The sequence below is a fragment of the Montipora foliosa genome, chromosome 8, assembly GCF_036669935.1.
Source record: "Montipora foliosa isolate CH-2021 chromosome 8, ASM3666993v2, whole genome shotgun sequence".
NCBI lineage: Eukaryota > Metazoa > Cnidaria > Anthozoa > Scleractinia > Acroporidae > Montipora > Montipora foliosa.
In genome coordinates this window covers 24,492,264-24,512,431 of record NC_090876.1, presented here as the reverse complement: position 1 = coordinate 24,512,431, position 20,168 = coordinate 24,492,264, and the positions used below count along the sequence as shown (strand labels likewise).

Below are 20,168 nucleotides of genomic sequence, written 5' to 3'. Positions count from 1 at the left end.
TCCAGCTTCGTTAACGATTTGTTCTAAGACTTTCCCCGAGAAACGTTCCCTGTTGAACGCGCTACGCAACTATGGCGATCGATGACGAAAACTACTTCGTGTAAAAAAAGATCAGAGTCACCCGAAGCAGAAAATTCGAACGCTTCTGGAACTCATATGGTAAGATTGAGCGCCCAGGGGCTCTTCCCGTTCTTGTAGTAAACTTTCACCACGAACATTCAATCGTCCCGACATCTGCCCCTAGGTCTCCGAGGTTGCATCATACACTGAGATTGCATCATTCTAGCACTTACCTTCAGTGCATCCATAAAGCTCTATTCGTAAGGTCGGATATCCATAAAATGATTGAACATTGATTTTAAGAAATCGAGCTACGATGGGCGGATCCAGAATCCTTCCAACAGCGGTTTTGGAATCTTTGTTTCCCTCTATGACCTATCATGAGAATATTAATATTTACATGATGTTCAAGAGAAAAACATTGTTACTTGACATTGACTAAGCCAGCACTTGTTGCAACTTTTAAAGTGTTTCAAATTGAGATAGTGGGTTCAAACAGTTCAAGCCGGAACTCTTCAGATATTTCGTTGTTGCTCAAGTAACGTTATAAGTGCATTGAGCTAAAGTCTTGACATGCTTCCGAGCTTCCGCAGCTCAAATATACGTCTCTGATCTGATACACATCTCAAACAGATCCCTATTGTTTCGCACCTGGCTATTATTATACGGCATAAATTTGCCTCCATCATCACTGTAAGATAATGTGTAAGTCTTTGTCCACCAGCTTGCGTCAGATCGGCCCTGATGGGCTATTCGTGTAACTTTGGTGACTTGTCCTAAGTCAATCTGAAGGAACTGCTTAGCATCGGTATACTGGGAAGTCCATCCTCCATAGAAATTACCTAAAGGTGAATTAAACTCTTGGTTTCATCAATAGCTTTTACGTTCATGGTGCCTTTCTCTTGGACGAGCAAGACAACTATTGCTTTTATTAGAAGCATTTAAAAAAAATTGATTCCATTTGAATATATTTTTGACAGTCTTCGGTGGAGAAGCACAAAGAGAGAATATTCAGATTTTCACTGACACTTAATGCGTTCTACACAAAATAACTTGCGAGTTTCTGTAAATAATATAACCTCCCGTACCGTCATACACTTTTAATCAAAGGAACTATTAACAAATTCTCTTACAATGGAAACAGTTCTGAAGACACGGCTATTATTAATTGATCATTAAAATTAAAAAGCAAGATTCATGTGGCATATTTTTCAAATGCCTTTTTCAAGCAAAGTATCTACCCAATCTCTAAACCTAACATGTTATTAAATACCGTAAGTCTCAGTTTTAGGCCCTTGTTTATTTCTACTTTGATTAAATGATCGACCCAACTGTACTGATAAACTCTCTTTTTTTTATTAAAAAGTGTATCATTGGATAATTCCAAATTCGATCTGGAATGCACGGACTCATGTTGAACGAGCTCCTGAACGCTCCTAAGGTGTTTCAAATCCAATTCCACTCATAAGTTTTTTTGTTTTTTGTTTTTTTGTTTCTCGCTTTCTCTCTTTTTTTTTTGTTTTTGTTTTTTTTTTTGCAAAATAAAGTAGGAAAGATTTATCCACGGCCTGAGTTTGTGGGCCATTTCAATAAAACAATTGTTTCTCTCGCTTGCTGGATATGAGATGATTATAGCGGAGCTCCGGCGGCCCGAAGGACCGCCAAGCGGAGCACCAAAGGCACAGGGACCAATGAGTTGCTTTTCTCGTGGTAATCATGGCTAGCGGTATTGCTTGTGGGCGCTAAAGCACGACGAAGTTACCCAACAATTTGATAATATCCCAATAATAATCATAACAATCAGAAAAATTTAACGCTAAAGATTGTAATGCCGTGTAATGACCTATGCATTAGGTTGGATCGACACAAACAGTGATAAGCATAAACACACCACTGTTAGGACAGACCAACTTAACAACGTTTACGAAGGCATTCTCTTTAGAACTAAAGAGCAGGCACAGTCATTTATTTTTCAACCATCGATGCAAGGAAAATAAGGTACTTCCACCGAGTTTGAGATTGTGGCCTCGCGTGCGAAGTACTAGTAAGTAATACAAACCCATGGCAAATACTGCCTTTTACTCTCTGACGTTACGCATAGACCAATTTCATCGGTCTCTACAGAGTTTGGTGTGGTTGATTTCTCAATCTCTCATCGCATCAGTTGAGGAAGGCATTTTACAACTAAGCGTTGATCAAAAATTATTGGTCAGAGCTGTAGTTGCTAGCATTTTAAGGCGCTCCAAACCTCCCCCCAAAAAATCTGCAAAGATGTTTTTGAAGGGCTAAAGAACGATCCGGATAGGCTCGTTCTGTTTGCTGATAAGGGCAAGTTCGTGGTGTTTATGGACAGGCTGCAAAGTCCGTCAGACTACAACCTTACAAAGTCAGAGACTACGATCTCGCTCACGAGGGGGGGATAACTTCCATCCTTACGTGATTCTAAAGTTAAAGAGCTTTCGTGTTCGATGTTCTGAAGGCAAAGGGCTGTCCAAAGTCCTTCCTCGGTAATTGTTAAAAAACTGTTACAGCAGGTTTTGCAGTTTTTCCGTACACCTTTTTTTATGCATATCATAAAGAAGCGAATCAAGAAATGCAATTAATAGCGAGGAAGTCTCAAGAGGCCATGGGGGCTTATAAGGAGGACTCCCTCTTATTAATTACAGCAGTTTAATTAAAACGGGAAAAAGAGAGACAAAGAAAATGGAAAATAGTTAAAAAAACGAAGAAATTAAAAGAAAAGAATTAGGGAGCAACACCGAGAAGCTAACAGGATGTACTGATAACTTGAAAATATTTCACATATTCATTACCATAAGAGCTTGACCCAACCCAGGAATGGTTGCATTTCCATAATGGGTCAGGCCTCTCATGTGCTCTATATTTATTAGCTGTTCTGTGGAAGCATAAGGTAAGCTTTAAGTGAGTGTTTAAAAGTTCTTACATTATTAGATTGAGTTATCGAATAGGGTAAGGAGCTCCACAATTTTGGACCTTTTTTTATGTTTGTTCTGCAACCATGAGAACGATATGACTCAGCATTTTGGGTAAAGTAATTATAAAGTTGGCTTCCAGTTTGAAATAGGTTTTGAAAAGAACAAGGAAGCATTCCTCGGTGGTACATGTACATAAAAATGTATACTATAAATATCCAGAATACTGAGTTTTTGAAAAAGAGGTTTGCTTGTCCGAACAAGTATATATCGGACAAACCAAACGCCAGTTTATTACACATTTAGAGGAGCACCAGAAAGCTGTAGTAGTCGTGACTACCATTGATTTGTAATAAAGCACACGTACGAAAAGCCTAAGGTATGGGATAAGATAGGGGAAGAATTTGACTTGGAAGAAAACTATATATCAGAAGCCATTTTACTGCCCGTAGGAGTTTCAAGCGAACCTTACATAAGACCCTTTTTAATGTAAGATAGTGAACTCCATCAGTAGTAGGGAAATAGGGGGGCCTAAAACATTTTTTGTTTTATTTCTAAACCATAAAATGTGGCATAAAATTTGCCTTGGCTTTTCAATTGATCACTAAGCGGGCGAAAATTTCTGATTGGCTGATAGCAAGAACACGTCAATCAAACGTTACTTGAGACCTTCGTCAAGTTTGTACTACTATGACGGAAAATTTAAAAAAAGGCGACCATTGAATGGAGTATATCAAAAGCTCTACTTGCTTATCTAACATTGAAAAAGAACGGGACATTTTGCTCAAGAAAGAGTAGGAGACTGCTTCCGGTAAAGATGTTATAGTTATTCTACCCACGATTGATATACACGATCTTCAGTTTGGCGAATTAATAAATATTTTCATCAAAAAGGTTGCTTGTGATCGTTTCGCAGATACTGCCGTCGACAGTGCAAGGGAAATTCTCGCCTTCAATTCACTCTATGGCGAATCTAAAACGTTACAGGCACCTGTGAGGGACAACATCCAAAATGGACACCAAATCTCAGCTTTGTGAACTAAAATGTTGTTGGAATATGCTGCAAGATCGTCTGGGCTTGACCTCTTTAATACAGAATCAGAGAGGTAAATTAAGGGTCTCGAGCTCGCTTCGCACATTCAAGTTCTGCAAGACTAAGTTGGCAACAGTTTTCAGATCATTGATTTAGTTTTCTCGTGAAACGGGTTGAACACATCAACACGGGAACTTGGATTATTATTATGATTAACGATCAAGACTTTTACTTGAGTAGTTTAATTAGACAGTAAATCGACATTCCGCTAAAGAGTTCTTGGCTTGAGGTTTGGATCGTCGATCGGTGGTTCATTCATTCTCTCCCTTTATTTAATTAAACCAGGTTTCGGTCGATACTAAAAAGAGTGTTTTTTGTTTTAATGATCTCCGATTGCAATTTTAGATTAGATGCGCATAATCTACAGCAATCGTTCGCGTATTTACCTGACAGTCTTCCTCATTTTACTTGATTCTATGATACAAATTTGTATCTACCCTTTCCGTGCTACACACAATGAACTGCAATGCCGTGACAGAGCCTTTGTTTGAGACGTACATAAGGAGGAGATGTCTATTTTATCTTTCTCTTGAGTACCCCGGTTGAAACTTGGAGAAAAAAAACTCTCTTACCTACCAATGTCAGGTAAACACAGTATTTTATGACGTATTTTTGATAAAATGCCAAACGTTTGAGCTTTAAAGCAGGCCAATTGTCAAATTAGCAAGCTTCCTAGAGCCTACACTGATGGAAAATGGTGGAACCCCCGCGAGGTGGTAATCGGAAGTTATCCATACGTTGAACTCCACTTTAAAGTGATGCCAGGTTGAAGACAGTTAGTTTGCAAGACTACATACCTTGCTTCTGCATGTTTAACCTTGCGCGTTCTGGTCCTCCGTATTGGTTGTATCTGGACGATGCTACAATGGCCGCATCTGGTATCGTTCCTTTTGCCATTCCCAAAGGAGATGTACACCCTACGTCTGGAGTTTCGATTCCTGCGAAACGCAAACGGGACGTTTGACCTAGTCAACAATTTGATATCCACAAAAATTGGCCCAAATTTGCAATCGGCCTTAAATGGTCGTTTCCTTGGACGTTAGAAACGCTTTAATGGAGAAATGAAGGTAGAGGACTAAGCCGAAGTACAGAAACATCAAATCCTTACTTCAAATTCGTTTAAAACCCGCAAAATAAAAAACGGAATATTTTAGGGAGGAGCTGACTTAGCAAAGTTCTGGTCCTAAAACAGGCAGACAACCCTAAGGATGCGAGAGCGCGTGACGTCACGTCATTTTGAGACAGTTGTAACGGCCGATTCAACTGATCGAGGAAAATGTTCCATAAAAACTTCTAAACGTGATGTTTCTTTTCGAAAAGTCATTTTATGGACATTGATTTTAATGCCGGTTATCAAAATCCAATGATCTACCACTCCTGTCCGCATCATCTGGCGATAACAAAAACCTGAGCAAAGCTGGAACATCGAGCAGGATTTTGAGGTTGCAGAGGCGTGTAAATGCGATGATTTTTTTCACGATGCTAGCAAAATTATCGACATTTTACGTGCTGAAGGCTGGAACGCAGACGTATTTCCGGCGTGTTTTAATGATCCAAACTCTTTAATGATAGATGACTTCCTTTTAGAATACAATTCCTGGTAGAGAAGATTTCCTAAGATTTCCGAGATATAATTCCGCCAATACAGAAAATATAATACCGCCAAAAACTCGATAAGATGTAATTCCTGTCACATGTCAATCAAACTAAAGCTCGTGTAACACTAGTTTCCAGTTTTTAACACACTCCCTCCTGATTGACGTCGAAGTCAATCAAGAAAGTTTGAACGAATCAGACTGATTTAACGCAAAACCGAATTTAGCTCTTTAGCTTCAGTGTCAAACGCTCAAGATACGGTCAGACAGTTCATGGAGCAGTGATCACTGTAGGGATGTCTTCATCTCTAACTATCTGAATGTTCATTCCACTGTCAAACTGTCCTGTTCTCGCATTAGTTACGTGTTCGTCACACACGTTGATTTCAAGAGGATAGAGCTTTTGAATTGGATGTTTTAAGCGAGTCTTGCGGAGAGAATTATCTACTGTTACCACTTCTGCTGCGCGCACAACGTTGTCTTGTCCCTGTAACAGTTTCTCTACTTTCCCCATTCTCCACTGTTGTCTGGGTGTCTTGTCAGCATAGATGTGCACAACGTCTCCTACTTGAATTGTTCTTCTTGGTTCACCTCCCTTGAGTTTCTGGTACTCGCGGATACCTGTAAGATATTCTTTCTTCTATCGATTTCTGAAATGGGTGAGAAGACCGTCTAAATATCTCTCTCGTCTAGGCAAAGTGTTTACAGGTACTGTGATGGCACGAGATTGATCTAGAAGTCGACGACCAATTACAAGATGAGAAGGCGAGAGTGCAGTTTCTGTTAGCTCATCGTAGACATAGGTCAATGGCCTAGAATTCAAAACGCCTTCAGTTTCGATCAACACTGACTCTAACTCTTCATAACTCAACTTCGCATTTCCGAGCACTTTCTTGAGACATCTTTTCACAAGTTTCACACAGATTTCGAAGAATCCGCCCCACCAGCTGGCTGTGGGTATATTGAATTTCCAGTCAATGTTCCGATCAAGAGCAAACTTCTTAACCTTTGCATCTCGGAAAGTTTTCCCGTTGTCTGAAATGAACAGGGTCGGTAGTCCTCTTCTACCGAAGAATCGCTTCAGCACTCTTAAGAACGAATTGGCGGAGAGGTCTGGCGTAAGTTCAAGGTGCAAAGCTCTTGTACTAGCACACGTAAACAGAGCAAAGTAACACTTGTGCATTTCTCCCTTGGATAAGTATATATTCTTCACGTACAAGGGTCCGGCAAAATCCACACCTACTTTAGAGAAAGCCATTTTCTCTGAAACTCGGAATGCAGGTAGTGGTGGAGTAGGTGGAGAGCTGTAGGCTCTTCCTTGTAATTTCTTGCACGAACACACTTGGAAAGTACATCCTTAACAGTTTGCCTTCCTTTGATTATCCAGAATTGTGATCAGATTTCAGTAAGAGTTTCTCCAACTCCATTGTGATTCACGTTTTCGTGGGACTGTATGATCACGAGCTTAGTGAAATGCTGCTTTCTAGATAACAGAATGGGATGTTTTGTTGAGTATGGAAGTGAAGACTTCTGGATTCGTCCCTTGCATCGCAGAAGTCCGTTGGCATCCTTAAAGACTCCTAACTGTTCTCAAGTCGAACTTGATTTCTCCTTTTCTTCACGTTTGGCTTGAGCGTCTTTGTACCAGAGATTCGTAGCAATATTCTGATCCTCCATACTGATGTCAGTTATTTCTATCTTCCTGTTGAGCTTCTGGATGAATTTCAGCACAAGAGCGGTTACTCTGACAAGTTTACTGAGACTACTAAATCTTTCTGGACAGATGACTTCTGAAATGTTCTGAAAGCACTGCACGGATACTGTCATAACATTTCAAATTTCAGGTTTCCTTCTCAATTCCTTTGTTACTTCTTCTGGGAATGTACTCTCACCGATTGGATTATCAGATAGGTTGGCCACTAAACTTCTCCTTCTTTCAGAAATGGAGCTCCCTTCCACCATAGATCACTGTGAGCGAGAACAGAACTCTTTGACCCTCGCGACGCTATGTCAGCAGGATTAGACTCAGACGGGCAATATCTCCAGTGATCCTTACTCCACAGACTTCGAATCTTCTGAACTCGATTCTGAACAAACAGCTTGAATTGTTTAAACTCTCTATTAATCCACCACCACACGATCTGAGAGTCAGTCCAATTGAAAACAGCGTCTATCTTCATAGTGCAGGTCAATGCCTCATGCACGGCTGTCGTCAAATTCGCAAGTGTCAAGGCGGCCATTAACTCCAGTCGAGGGATTGATTCACCGATCAAGGGAGCAACTCTTGTTTTGGACGCTAGAAGGCAAACAGAACTGGTTCCAGAGGTTGTCAACCTGATGTAGACATTTGCTCCATACGCAGACTTGCTAGCATCTGCGAACCCATGCAGTTGAATAGACGTGACGTCTTCGACTTGAACATCACCCAGGATGCAACGAGACACTACAATGCTTGAGACTTCCCACATGTCTCGTAGTAACTCCTTCCAGCGCGACGCGAGACCTTCCGGCAAAGCTTCATCCCAACCAAGTTTTAAATGACAAATTTCTTGGAACATGCACTTTAAGGGTAAGATAACTGGTGACAGCAAGCCTAATGGATCATAGAATCGAGCAGTACTGCTCAATAATGTCCGTGTAGTGAAAGTTCCCTCTAAGGCTTGTCTAGAAAAGGTAGCAAGATCAAACTCGAAATTATCTTCCATCCGATCCCATTGAACTCCCATTACTTTGACAACGGTTTCTTTGCTCACATTGTTGTTTGAATTTGACACTGTCCAATCTTCTTCCTCAATGTTCGGCTCGGTCAATGTAGGAGTAGCCTTACAAGACAGCTCCGGTTCCCAAGACAAAGATTCTTCTGCTCTTTTGATCATTTCAGTTAACTCTTCACTGTTCGATGACCACTTTCTCATATTAAAACCTCCTTCTCTGAACCGCAACTTCAACTTGTGGTAAAGTTCAAAACACTTCGTTACCGAGTTCTCTCCAGATGCAAAGTCATCAACATACAAAGCTCTCACAACAGCAGCCACAAATTTAGGATCAATGTTCTCATACCTTGTTAAGTGGTTTCTCAATGTTACATTCAAAATCAATGTTACATTCAAGATATCACCCTATCTTTATTAGGGAAGGACTTATCACCTAGTGAAATTGCAAAGGACCTGGGAGTGTTATTGGACCCACATTTATCGTACAACAATCACATTATTAAGACCGTTTCGTCATGCATGTCTTCTCTCGGGCAGATTAACCGCGTCAAACATGCATTCGACAGAAAGACCCTTTTGATAGTTATTAATGCCTTAGTTTTTAGCAAATTGTTTTATTGTTCGAACGTGTGGGCCAACTGCTCGAAGTTAAATATCGACAAACTACAATCGGTACAAAACTTTGCGTGTAGAATAGTAAGTGGAATTCGGAAATATGATCATGTTACGCCTGAACTGAAACTCCTTAAGTGGCTTCCAGTATCCAGTCAGCTTTATTATCGAAATACCATTTTGGCTTTTAAATGTATGAATTGTCGTGCCCCTGAATACCTGAGCACTATTTTCACCAAACGTTCTGATGTAAATAGTTATACAACCAGGAGTTCCCAATTTTTAAATATCCCTCTTTTTAAAACTGCCTCTGGACAGAGAACTTTTTATTACCGAACTGTTAGCATATGGAATTCCTTGGAATCTAATTTGAAACTTTGTAGTAACGAAATAATCTTTAAGAAGCGTTTAAGGAACAAACTGCTAAGGGATTTTTTAGGAAGTGATTAATATCGTGATGAGTAGTTATGTAATTGATAGTGATGATTGGTTATTTTAATCTTGTAAATAATTTAAATAATTATGTAAATTATTATTTTATAATTATTATTGTTCCTGAAAAGCCCCTTTGGGGAGGTTCAATAAAGTATGTATGTATGTAAATAAATGAAGAGCAAACTAGACCAAAAACAAGACGAGTGAATCTCAGTGTGATCACTTCTGGATTCGGGGAGTTGATGTCATCTACCCATAGGAACCTTAACAAGTTTCTCTCTGCTGGATTGACTTTAATGTTCAAGAATGCTTTTTCTAAATCACCAATCAAAACCACTTTATGGAGGCGAAATCTCAGCAAGACATCAAAGATCAATGGAGTTAAGGCTGGACCTGGTAGGAGACAGTCATTCAAACTTGGTTCAATGCGGGATTTAGCACTGGCGTCATAAACCACACGTAGTTTAGTAGTGATTCTGTCTTCTTTTAATACTTCTTCATGAGGAATGTAATGTACAGTTCCAGGAAGGGTGTCTAAATCATGACTCTTATCAATCAATTCAACAACACCAGCATTTAATTGTTCCTTGATGACACTGTCACATTGTTGGAGCAATTCTGGCTTGGACCTTAATCTTTGCAATGAAGAAACAAGGCGATTCTGTGCCAACAAGTAATTGTCCGGAATAATCGGGTGTTCAGTCTTGAAGGGAAGAGACACTTCATAACGGATTCCATTGAACTTCACTTTGGTAAGATAGTCTTCAAGAAAATCTCCCTCTCTATCCTTTACTACAAGAGTGTCATAGTCCCAAAACTTACTTAGCTCCTCTTTCAGTAAGAAATCATCTGAAACTAAGTTCTCTTCAATGACTTGACATTCAGTTTTCATAACATGGGACACGTTAACAGTTGATAACTGTGTATTCGCACTTGCCGCATTCACAGGATCACTCATCCTAATCTTGTACGAATTGCCACTGGTCCATGTAGCTCCCCCCTTACCACGTGATTCTGAACCACAGACCAGTAATGATCTGCTCCAATCATGACATCAATTTCTAGATCCTCATCACCTCGTGAGTGATCAGCCAGAGGTAAGCCTTGCAGATGTGGGTAACACTGTTGTTCAATTTCAATGGTCTGGTTTGTGATGGGACCACGGATCAACTCAACTTCATAAGCATTAATGAACACTGTCAAATTGTCTTGACATTCCAATGCAAACTGAACGATGCTACATTGTTTCAATGAGGGTTCATTGTTTCCAAAAGTTTGTATTAGAACTGTATCGTTCCCAATTGGTCGTAAGCTCAATTTGCTCCTTAACCGTGAGCTTATATAAGACTTTTGGGAACATGAATCAAAAAGGATTCTAACATTGCAAGAATTTCCTCCATGAGGACTTCTGACGTTAGCTCTGGCCGTTTGTAACAAGATACACTTGTTATTAACGTCTTGAGTAAAATAAAAGTTTGTACTCACAGTTTGTTCTTGATTGCTGTCTCTAGCCCTTCTGGTCGTGATTGGATACTCTGGATAGTGTTGAACGCTGCACAAAGCCACGTGATGTTTCCCACTACAACGATGACACCTTGCTTGACAATCTCGACTCACATGACCGCTCCTCAGACAACCAAAACATTTTCCCTTTTGACGTAGAATTTTCTTTCTAGATTCTGGATCGGTAACAACAGAACATTTGATAGTTGGATGAGGTCCATTGCAGAAAGTGCACCATTTATCCTTAGATAGCGGCAGTCTCTCGTTGTTTGCAACCAGGGTTGACGATGTGGGGGGTCTTTTGTTTTGACCTGTGCGAATTCCAAAACCAAACTCTCGTTTTTCTTTTAACTTTGTTTGCTCTGTTACCGTTCCCAAAGCACATCTTTCTCGAATTTGCAATTCTTCTGTGAAAGGATTGATGATTGTATCAAGGTCCCAATCTTCTGATGTGCCGCGACTCAGGATGAGGCGTAACTCTTGTGGGATCTTTCCCATAATTACAGGTGTCAAAAATGTTCCGTATGTCTCAGTCGAAATACCGATTCCTTTTAGACTTCTAACGGCCGCCTCCGTTCGATCTCAAAGCTGGCGCAATTGCTTTAAGTCGCTCCCGTCGCTTACTTTTGGAAGCTGCATGAGCAATTCGATGTGTTTCGAAATAATGACTTGTTTATTTCCGAAGCGCTTGTCTAGAAGTTGGACCGCGTGGTCGTAATTCCAGCTTGTCAATGCTAAACCAGAAACTGTCTGGGCTGCAGAACCTTCAAGGAGCGACTTGAGATACTGGAATCTTTCCTCGTCGCTTAAGGTGGTGTTTTTGTGAATGGCCGATTCAAACGATTCCCAGAAGGGATGCCAGTTGATTGGGTCGCCTGAAAATTTTCTCAATTCCAGTTTGGGCAACTTTGCGTGGGTCGGAATTGTTGACGCGTTTGATTGTGTTCCCGCCTGAATACTCGAGTTAGAGTTTTGCGAGCCCAATGTCGTTCCTTGTATATTATGACCCTTTCCAGTATTTTCCTCAGCTTCTATTGCTGTTTCTAGGTCGACTATGCAGGCTTGACTAGCGCTGACAAAGTCACAGCTATTGCTCACGTCTATTTTCGTTTCGTCTATCAAATCGATAATTTCACTGTCCAATATTTTGAACTCCGACGATTTGTCCAGCAGGGTACATCGCAAGGATTTGAGCTTCTTCAAAACGGTAGGATCTCCCCGTTTATCAATTTGTTCCTGTGCCGCGAGGATTGTTTTCCTAACAAATGCGCGATGACTTTCGCGGACCATGGATTTCTTCTTCAGTCGTTTCTTGGGTTCCGACGACATGTTTACACGAGGTTAATTCATTTTTTCACTCTTTCAATCCTTCAATCCCGGGTCTCGGCACCAAATGTTTTAATGATCCAAACTCTTTAATGATAGATGACTTCCTTTTAGAATACAATTCCTGGTAGAGACGATTTCCTAGGATTTCCGAGATATAATTCCGCCAATACACAAAATATAATACCGCCAAAAACTCGATAAGATGTAATTCCTGTCACATGTCAATCAAACTAAAGCTCGTGTAACACTAGTTTCCAGTTTTCAACACGGCGTATTTCAGACGTATTTCCAGACGTATTTCCGATGGTTGAAAATGACCGCCGGAATTACGTCTGCGTTCGCACGCTAGCTAATGCAGAGCAAAAATAAGCTTGGCTACTGACAATAATCACTAAAAACCGCCTAAATATCTATGCAGATAATCTCCTAAAAAGTTCTATAAATTCTCAAAATTAAACTTTGTTTCAATAGCACTCATACCCTGTTTGCAGCCGTAAAACTCGGTTCTCATGGAGATACGTGATTTCCAAGTTTGAGGAAGAATACGAATAAACTTTGTTGTTATTGGTTGGTCCACTTCGTTCTTCACTACGGTATACCGATCAGAGTTAACTTGAAAAGTCTGTGTAAAAGAAAAATAATTGCACGAAATTTGAGTTTCATTAGCACTACCCCAGAATGCCAAGTTTCGCTCTTCTCGTCAAAATCAGCTTACAAAACAATTTTTTGTTCTGTTTGGGTTGTTAATTCTCATCACCGTGTTCGACTTGATTCCCTGTTAACTTGACCAAGATATTTAACGAATCAATGAGTTTATTCCTAGAAAGAAATGGAATTTCTATTTATTATTTCTGTGACAAAGACTTGAATGGGCCCGTGAGAAGGTTAATAAGCGTAGTTGCTTAACAAAGGTAGAAATGGCAACTGGTAGGGTCCTGACAGAATTCGAGCCTGTGAACTCCGTAAACAATGTCAAGTTATCTGGGTTGTTTATTGAGAATGTGAACCGCTGGTCTTGCTTAGCAACCTTTATTACGGGTGAATTACACACGTAAACATTAATAGTTTCATCTGAAAATTGAGGAGCATGACATTGTACAGCTCCCAGACAAGCGGGACACGTTGTCAATTAATTAAGAACCTTGATAAACAACCTATCTTCCCAGCAGTTCTTCTAGAGGGCATCCAACTGGTGTTGCGAGGGTCATAAGGTCGAATGTTGACAAGGATTATGGTTATTCAGTTGCCAGACGTCCGGCCGTTACCAAGCAACTAGCTTGGCATTTAGGTGTCATTGATTAACTTTATTCTTTCACGTTACTACAAAATATGTTTTATTTTTTTCCCAAGTGAATAATGTACCATTTTCAACAAAGTGTTGATAACCACAACCTCGTACCTTTTCATGTCCCTCCTCATCTTCCACAGCGATGTAGAAAACGCCATCATAGCTGTATGCTAGATTGTAGCTTTCCACCCACTCATCATAATCCTGCCTTCCTTGAGTTGCTACCGCTGTGATTTTTGTCCAGTTTCCAAAATCAACTTGGAACCATTGGTTTTCGTCACTGGTTCCGGCAGCCCAACTACCCTGTTTACCACTGCCGGAGGAAAGAAAGTGAAGCCTACCAACGTAAGGAGCAAGCCCACTCCCGCCAAAGCTTGAAGAAGTGATAGCTGAATGTGGTATATCTCCGGATTGCATTCCCAGGGCTTCCATGCATTTTGGTGTTGCCGGCGTAGGGAAACCTTGCCAAAAAACAAGAATTTATAAGATCATTTTTTGGCAATAATCAGTGAACGTCCTTGAGGCTGCATTTGCACGAGGATCTTATGCCGCGTCAAAACAATGGTCAAATAAGAGAAACACAAGGACTTATAGGACCCGAGGAAAAAAACACATAAAATTCGTCAATTAGTTTTGGAATAAAACAAATAAATATTCTACAGATGCGTCGTATTTATTTATATCTGCAAACTCTCTTCAATTTATTAAATGACTGGGTAGTAACCATATCCACACACATTATCATACGCTGCAGTTAAATATGCCATGGATTCAGCTGTAGTGTTCTATGAAGTCTACTTCGTCATTTTTTGGAAAAGTCCGTGCTTAGTGTGTTGTTCTGATATTGTGGAATACTTTGAAAGCTGGCGAGAGTATGCCTTAGTTGTCTCGTAGTCAAGATCTGAAACTGAAGTGTCGAGTACACTATTCCACATTTTAATTGCGACACGATTTCCAAGTTTGAGGAAGAATACGAACAATCTATTGATTGAAACTGTTATATGTATATACAATACAGTTCATAATGAAGAGGTGTAAAGCACGTGGAGAATTCCGATTGTCATTAAAGGAGAAAATCAATATTATGAAGTTCAACTTTGTTCGCAGGCTTCTTTCGTGTATTTCTAGTTGTCAGAAAGGGATTAAATTTGACCGAATTAAGATCGTTTAATCATTTCTTCACCATCATTCTTCACGATCAATCTTGACTGTGGTGAAACAAAATAAGTAAATATGCATGAATCGTTGTCGACACCAACAGTGCTTTTGTCAGTTCACAGTCGAAAGCGGATGCCTTGAGCTTACTGCTCTATGACCCGTCTGTCGTTTTTTGTAGCATTTAACAATACACGATATTCAAGTGCAAATAAGTGGCCAGCCGGTAATCTGTGCATTACCTCAGATCCCGATTGACTTACGTAGGTTTTTTTTTTTCTTTTCTGTTTTTTGCACCACTTTTTTGGAGATCGGTAACGACGACAATGAGCTGTCAAGTCCACGGGATTCGTACACTGGTCTCGTTCCGAGTTCTGCAGACACGTTCTACTCACATAGAAACGACAAACGGTTCACTGTTATACTCCTATACAAGGGAACAGGGGCCCTAATTGCGATAATTGCTCATCTCAGCTATTTAATTCAGCTGTTTTCTTTAAGCACTAACCATTTCAATCGGTAATTTCGCAAAGCCTACAACATCGTGATCTTCCGTTGAAAGAGAGAACCTACTAAACTTCCACAACCGCTGCCATTAATAATGAAAGGAAAGTCGCTGTTATGCAGTAAATTTGTTGCACTAGCCAAAATATATTGATAATCTCGCCAGGTAAAACGTGAATAACGTAGCTTAAGCATCATTGGACAGTCGTACAGAAGTTTAAACAGCTAACCTTGCGATTGGTATAATATCAATTCAATTTCATCCATTTTAAAGCAAGGACATAAAAAACGAGGATATACTAATACAGCACCCAAAAATAGAGTAACTAATCGGGTCTGGTGGTAACAAAGTGTATAAATTTAAACCTTTCAAACAGTTGCCGGTAACATTTGTCACTGCTTGCCCCGAGTTATCTCCAAAATAATTCATTTGGCACCCACTGACAAAATATATCGGCCCTTCCCCCCTTTCCACATACCAATGTTGATAATGTGATGCAAAATATTGTGCAAGCCTTTGGTCGTTTTTTTTAAACCAACATTGGAATGGGGGGAGGGGGGAAAGTAGGAAGACTTTAATCTTTATCACACACACAACTAGAGCGTCACATTTTCCAAACGAGTTTTGTCAAGATTGTTGGTTGAAATGCCACAAAGAATTATACTTCTATCCTCATCGCGAAAAGAAGTATAATATGTAATACGCATGCACATGGCATGCACTGATGATATGGTGTGTCGCTTAAACAGAGCCAGCTCTGTATATTTCTTTCAATGCTACTCTGTCTACCTTTCTGTGTGCGCCTCGTATTTTCTGTGGTTGCTTTCTCATCAGCGATATGAACGTTTTCAAGTCAGAATGCGCATAATGTTTTACAAGCAAATCTGTTCAACTTTTTCAGCTGTGGCCCGTATGGGCTTCAGCAACTTAAGAAACAAACTTGATCTCGGATACAAACGTGATCTCGCTTGACTTTTCTTCACAAATAAAATGACCATCACTTCTAATTAACTCACATAAGGAAGAAAGAAACACGAAAACTCCTAGAAAAAAGTACGCAAAAAGCTGCATTGAATTTTACCTTGAATTTCGCTCGCAATAGTTAAGGATAGCGTCTGAAGGGAACAGTCCTGTTTTGTGACTTAACGTGCTCCAAACTAAAATGTTCTATTTCCAAAGTGACTAACTTTTGATGAAAAAATGAATACGGTTACCCCTCCGAGCCTTCAAGGTGTTCATCGAGAATCCCTTATTTCTACAGGAGCACCCAACGAAACCACTCCGCAAAAAAAGCCGCTCTGCAGCCTTTTTTCGGGTTGGCTGGCTAAAAGAATCTCGAGAGGAAGCTGGCTGGGCTTTGACTCAACTGCATATGACTGACCCAGTTATGGAAAACATTGTTCCTGGCTAAGGCTTTGTTCAACTTCCAGGCTAAAATTTCTCCACTGGTGGACAGGTAAGTTTCTTTTAGATTCTGAAGCTCTCGGCACCCAACGATCAAAGAGAGTAAATATGATGTAATGGTGATGATATGTAAAGGTCAGGCGGGTTCACTTATTTGAGACCCCAAGATTTACGGCAGAGGAAAACTGTCAAGGAAAAGAAAAACTTTTAGCAACAAAAAAAAAAACTCTCCATGTTTAAATATAATTTCAACGCCCAACTCAGCTTTCTTCCAGTGTAGCAAGCAAGCAATGTGGCCTGACGTCACGAATGGTTGCGTGGGAAACAACTGTCTGTTCTCAACCACAAGTTGCTTAACGTTATACCCCTATCAAATCGCGGCCAAAATCGTTGCGAGACAAGTTGCGCAAAAAGTAGAACTTAATTCTAATTTCGGCAACGGCTCTTGCAACTTGTCTCGCAACGCTTTTGGCCGTTGCAGGGTATGCCCAAAACATTGCGAAACAAGTTGCACGAAACTTCACAGTGTAACAGCGCTTTAGAGAAAAAAGCAATTCCTTGAAAATTTCAGACCATCGCAACCTGGAACAAGATGTGTCCGTTCCTGTTTTTATAAACTAATACGATATGAAAACAGCACGGCGTAAATAATTTGATAATGTCACTTTAGTTATTCCTGGTAATCCATATTTTCCCAAGATCCTGGGGAAAGGGCATGACGTTGGAAAAGGATAAACGAGACTGTCGTGCGCGACAGGCATTCTATAATTTTACTATTTCTAGCCTACTGCATATACATCATGAAGTCTGCATAAATAAGTAAAAAAGAAACTTGTATGCATGGAATGAAAGTTTGCAATTTTCATTGTATCTGCGATCAACTCATATGCTTTATTATGCAGGTATCTTGACTTCTTGATCAAAAAGTTCATAACAACTAATTTAAACTAAACTTCGGAGGACCAACGTTTCAGTAACAATTTACTTAACGGATGCCGTGAGAGAGTAAGTGGGCCATTATTTTGTTCTGTTTTTGCTTGACTGTTTGGCAAGCTTACCGTCAGTGCATCCATAAAGTTCCACTCTCAATGATGGATAGCCCTGAAACTCTTTGACATTGAACTTTATAAATCGAGCAATAATTTCTATATCCAGAATGTGCCCCACAGGTGTTCCATCATCTGTGTTGCCTTCAAAGACCTGAAAGAACAAACCATGTGCAATTATGTACCTGATAACCTGTTGTTCTTCATGGAGTTTAAGATTAAGTAAAATGATAAAAAGAATATACGACTTGAAAGAATGACAAGCAAGCTTCAAAGAGAGTTACAGAATACCACACAGCATCCTTCTGAAACTTACATGTACGTATGTATATTTAACAAATAGATTCCATGTTGTCGCGCGTCTGTTCAGTAATAGATCACAGATGACGTCAAAATGTGGTAAAAACAAATAAGTGGCACACAAGGCGATAGCCTACTACAGATAAAGCTTTTTTATCTTAGATTCCTTCACCATAACTCGAAAGCCGGCCTTTGCCAACTTTCGCGAGCACGAAAAAAAAAGCCATTTGACGCAATCTATTGTCTATACAAAATGCAGCAATCTCATTGCTGGCTATGCGTAGCAAATATTTGAAGTATTAATTTATGATAAGACATGCCGCCCGGCTGATCGTTTCTATTAGATAAATATTCTCTCTTTCTAATTCTGTTGTTCGCATTGCGTCGCCATCTTTGCTGTATGTCCTTGCCGCTTCGCGGTGTTGTTGTTGTTTCCTCATTAAAAGGTCCTGTTTGGCTGTATCGATAGCTCTCTTTCTTAACAGGTTATGGGCCCCAGGACGTGAAGTTATTACTGTAGGGATTTGAAGTTTTTTTATCTTGGAACATGACGACGATGTCAGAAATTGTAAAGATCGAGAAGATGAACGAAAATAATTACCAGACATGGAAGTACAACATAAAGCTCGTTTTAATGGGGCGTAGTCTATGGCTATTTACACAGGAAGGTCAAGAAATACCCCCAGGAGATTCTGCAACTGCAACTGCAAGGAATGATTTTCGATTACGATCTGAAAAAGCTTATTCCCAGATTGCTCTGAATGTGGAAAAATAATTGCAAGTTCACATTTCTTCGGTTACCAACCCTCTTGAAGCATGGGGAATCTTGCAGAAGCAGTTTGAGTTTGTATCAGTTACACAGATTGTCCACATAAACCGTAAATTTTACGCAGCAAGTATGAAACAAGGCGCAGATTTGTTGCAAAATTTAACCCATATGACTTCCCTTGCTGAGAAGTTGCAGGAAATGAATGAAGAAATTTCTTCTAGGAAATTCGCCACGGCCGTGCTGGGGAGTTTACCCGATTCGTACGATAAATTCTTGACAAGTTTGAATGCCAGAAATGCCTATGATCTCGACTGGGAGAATGTCAAAGCGTTATCGATTTAAGAATATATGAATCGGACTGAGAAGAATGAAAAGGAAAAATCTGACAATGCGCTCTTCGTGAATGAAATAAGAGGAAGAAGTTCCAATAAAGGAGATTATCAACCACGTGGTGGAGAATTTCAACCCACTTCGTAAAGATTCTTCTCAATATCTCCATGATGGTCATGGAAGATACAAGGGGAACCAAATGCTTTAAATGTAACCTGGATGGACATATTACCAAGCAATGTCCACTGAATAACAAACAACCAAAGAAGAAGAAGAGAAAGTTCAAATATGGCGGAACTCGAAGAAGTTGCACTAATCTCAAGCATGATGAATCAGTCAAATGAATGGTTTATTGAGTCAGCAGCGACAAAGTACATGACAAGCAACAAAAGAGAACTAGAGAGCTTTGTTCAGTACCAAGAACCAAGAAATATTTATCTGGGAGACAGCACAGTAATTCTTGTTCTCGTGAAATTGTCCTTGATTTGCATCAAGTGTTGTTTTTACCAAAGTCGACCAAGGGCTTTCTTCCAGAAATCCAATTTGACAAGGATAAATGTTTAGTACGAAAGAATGGCCAAGAATTTGTCGTGACAAGCTGTATATAGTCAATTCTACCGAGTATGCTCAAGTTTCAACAACAGCAAATAGTGCACCATCGCTTGCAGTCTGGCACCGCCGGTTGGGTCATCTCAACTACGCCTATATCAATCAGTTAGTGAAGAACGAAATAGATGATGTTGAACCACCAGTTGAGTAGAATATTGAATCAGTAGTTCCACAGAAGGTTCAAACAGTAGCAGCACCAAATGAAGACGAACCAGTGAAGAGGACATACGAAAAAAAATTATGGAAGAAGTTCAAAACCTGGGACCAACACGGCAGCGAAGAAAGCTAAGTAGGTTTGAAGATGATGATTGGCTATTTGTCAGTTGAGAAATTGATGAGCCCAAGACAGTTCAAGAAGCGTTGAAAAGTAAACAGTCTAGTCAATGGAGAGAAGCCATGAACTCGGAATATAATTCCTTGTTAACGAATAATACAAAGGATCTAGTGCCTCCACCTGAAGGAAAGAATGTAGTTGGTTCTCGATGGGT

General features: G+C 40.0%; 2 protein-coding genes across 2 annotated transcripts in view; both read right to left on the bottom strand.

Annotated features, from left to right (window-relative positions):
• The window catches only part of LOC137968416 (uncharacterized), a 38,805-nt gene extending 24,811 nt beyond the window's left edge, over positions 1-13,994 (bottom strand). Inside the window, exons 1-5 of the mRNA XM_068814996.1 lie at positions 13,674-13,994; positions 12,755-12,896; positions 4,884-5,024; positions 712-902; positions 294-435 (exon numbers count right to left, since the gene is read on the bottom strand). Of these exons, the coding sequence (XP_068671097.1) occupies positions 294-435; positions 712-902; positions 4,884-5,024; positions 12,755-12,896; positions 13,674-13,994 (937 nt within the window). The remainder of the gene's footprint in view (positions 1-293; positions 436-711; positions 903-4,883; positions 5,025-12,754; positions 12,897-13,673) is intronic.
• A 753-nt stretch (positions 13,995-14,747) lies between these two features.
• Positions 14,748-20,168, bottom strand: part of LOC137968415 (fibropellin-1-like) — a 71,775-nt gene continuing 66,354 nt past the window's right edge. The window contains exons 36-37 of the mRNA XM_068814995.1: positions 17,685-17,826; positions 14,748-14,770 (exon numbers count right to left, since the gene is read on the bottom strand). Of these exons, the coding sequence (XP_068671096.1) occupies positions 14,748-14,770; positions 17,685-17,826 (165 nt within the window). The remainder of the gene's footprint in view (positions 14,771-17,684; positions 17,827-20,168) is intronic.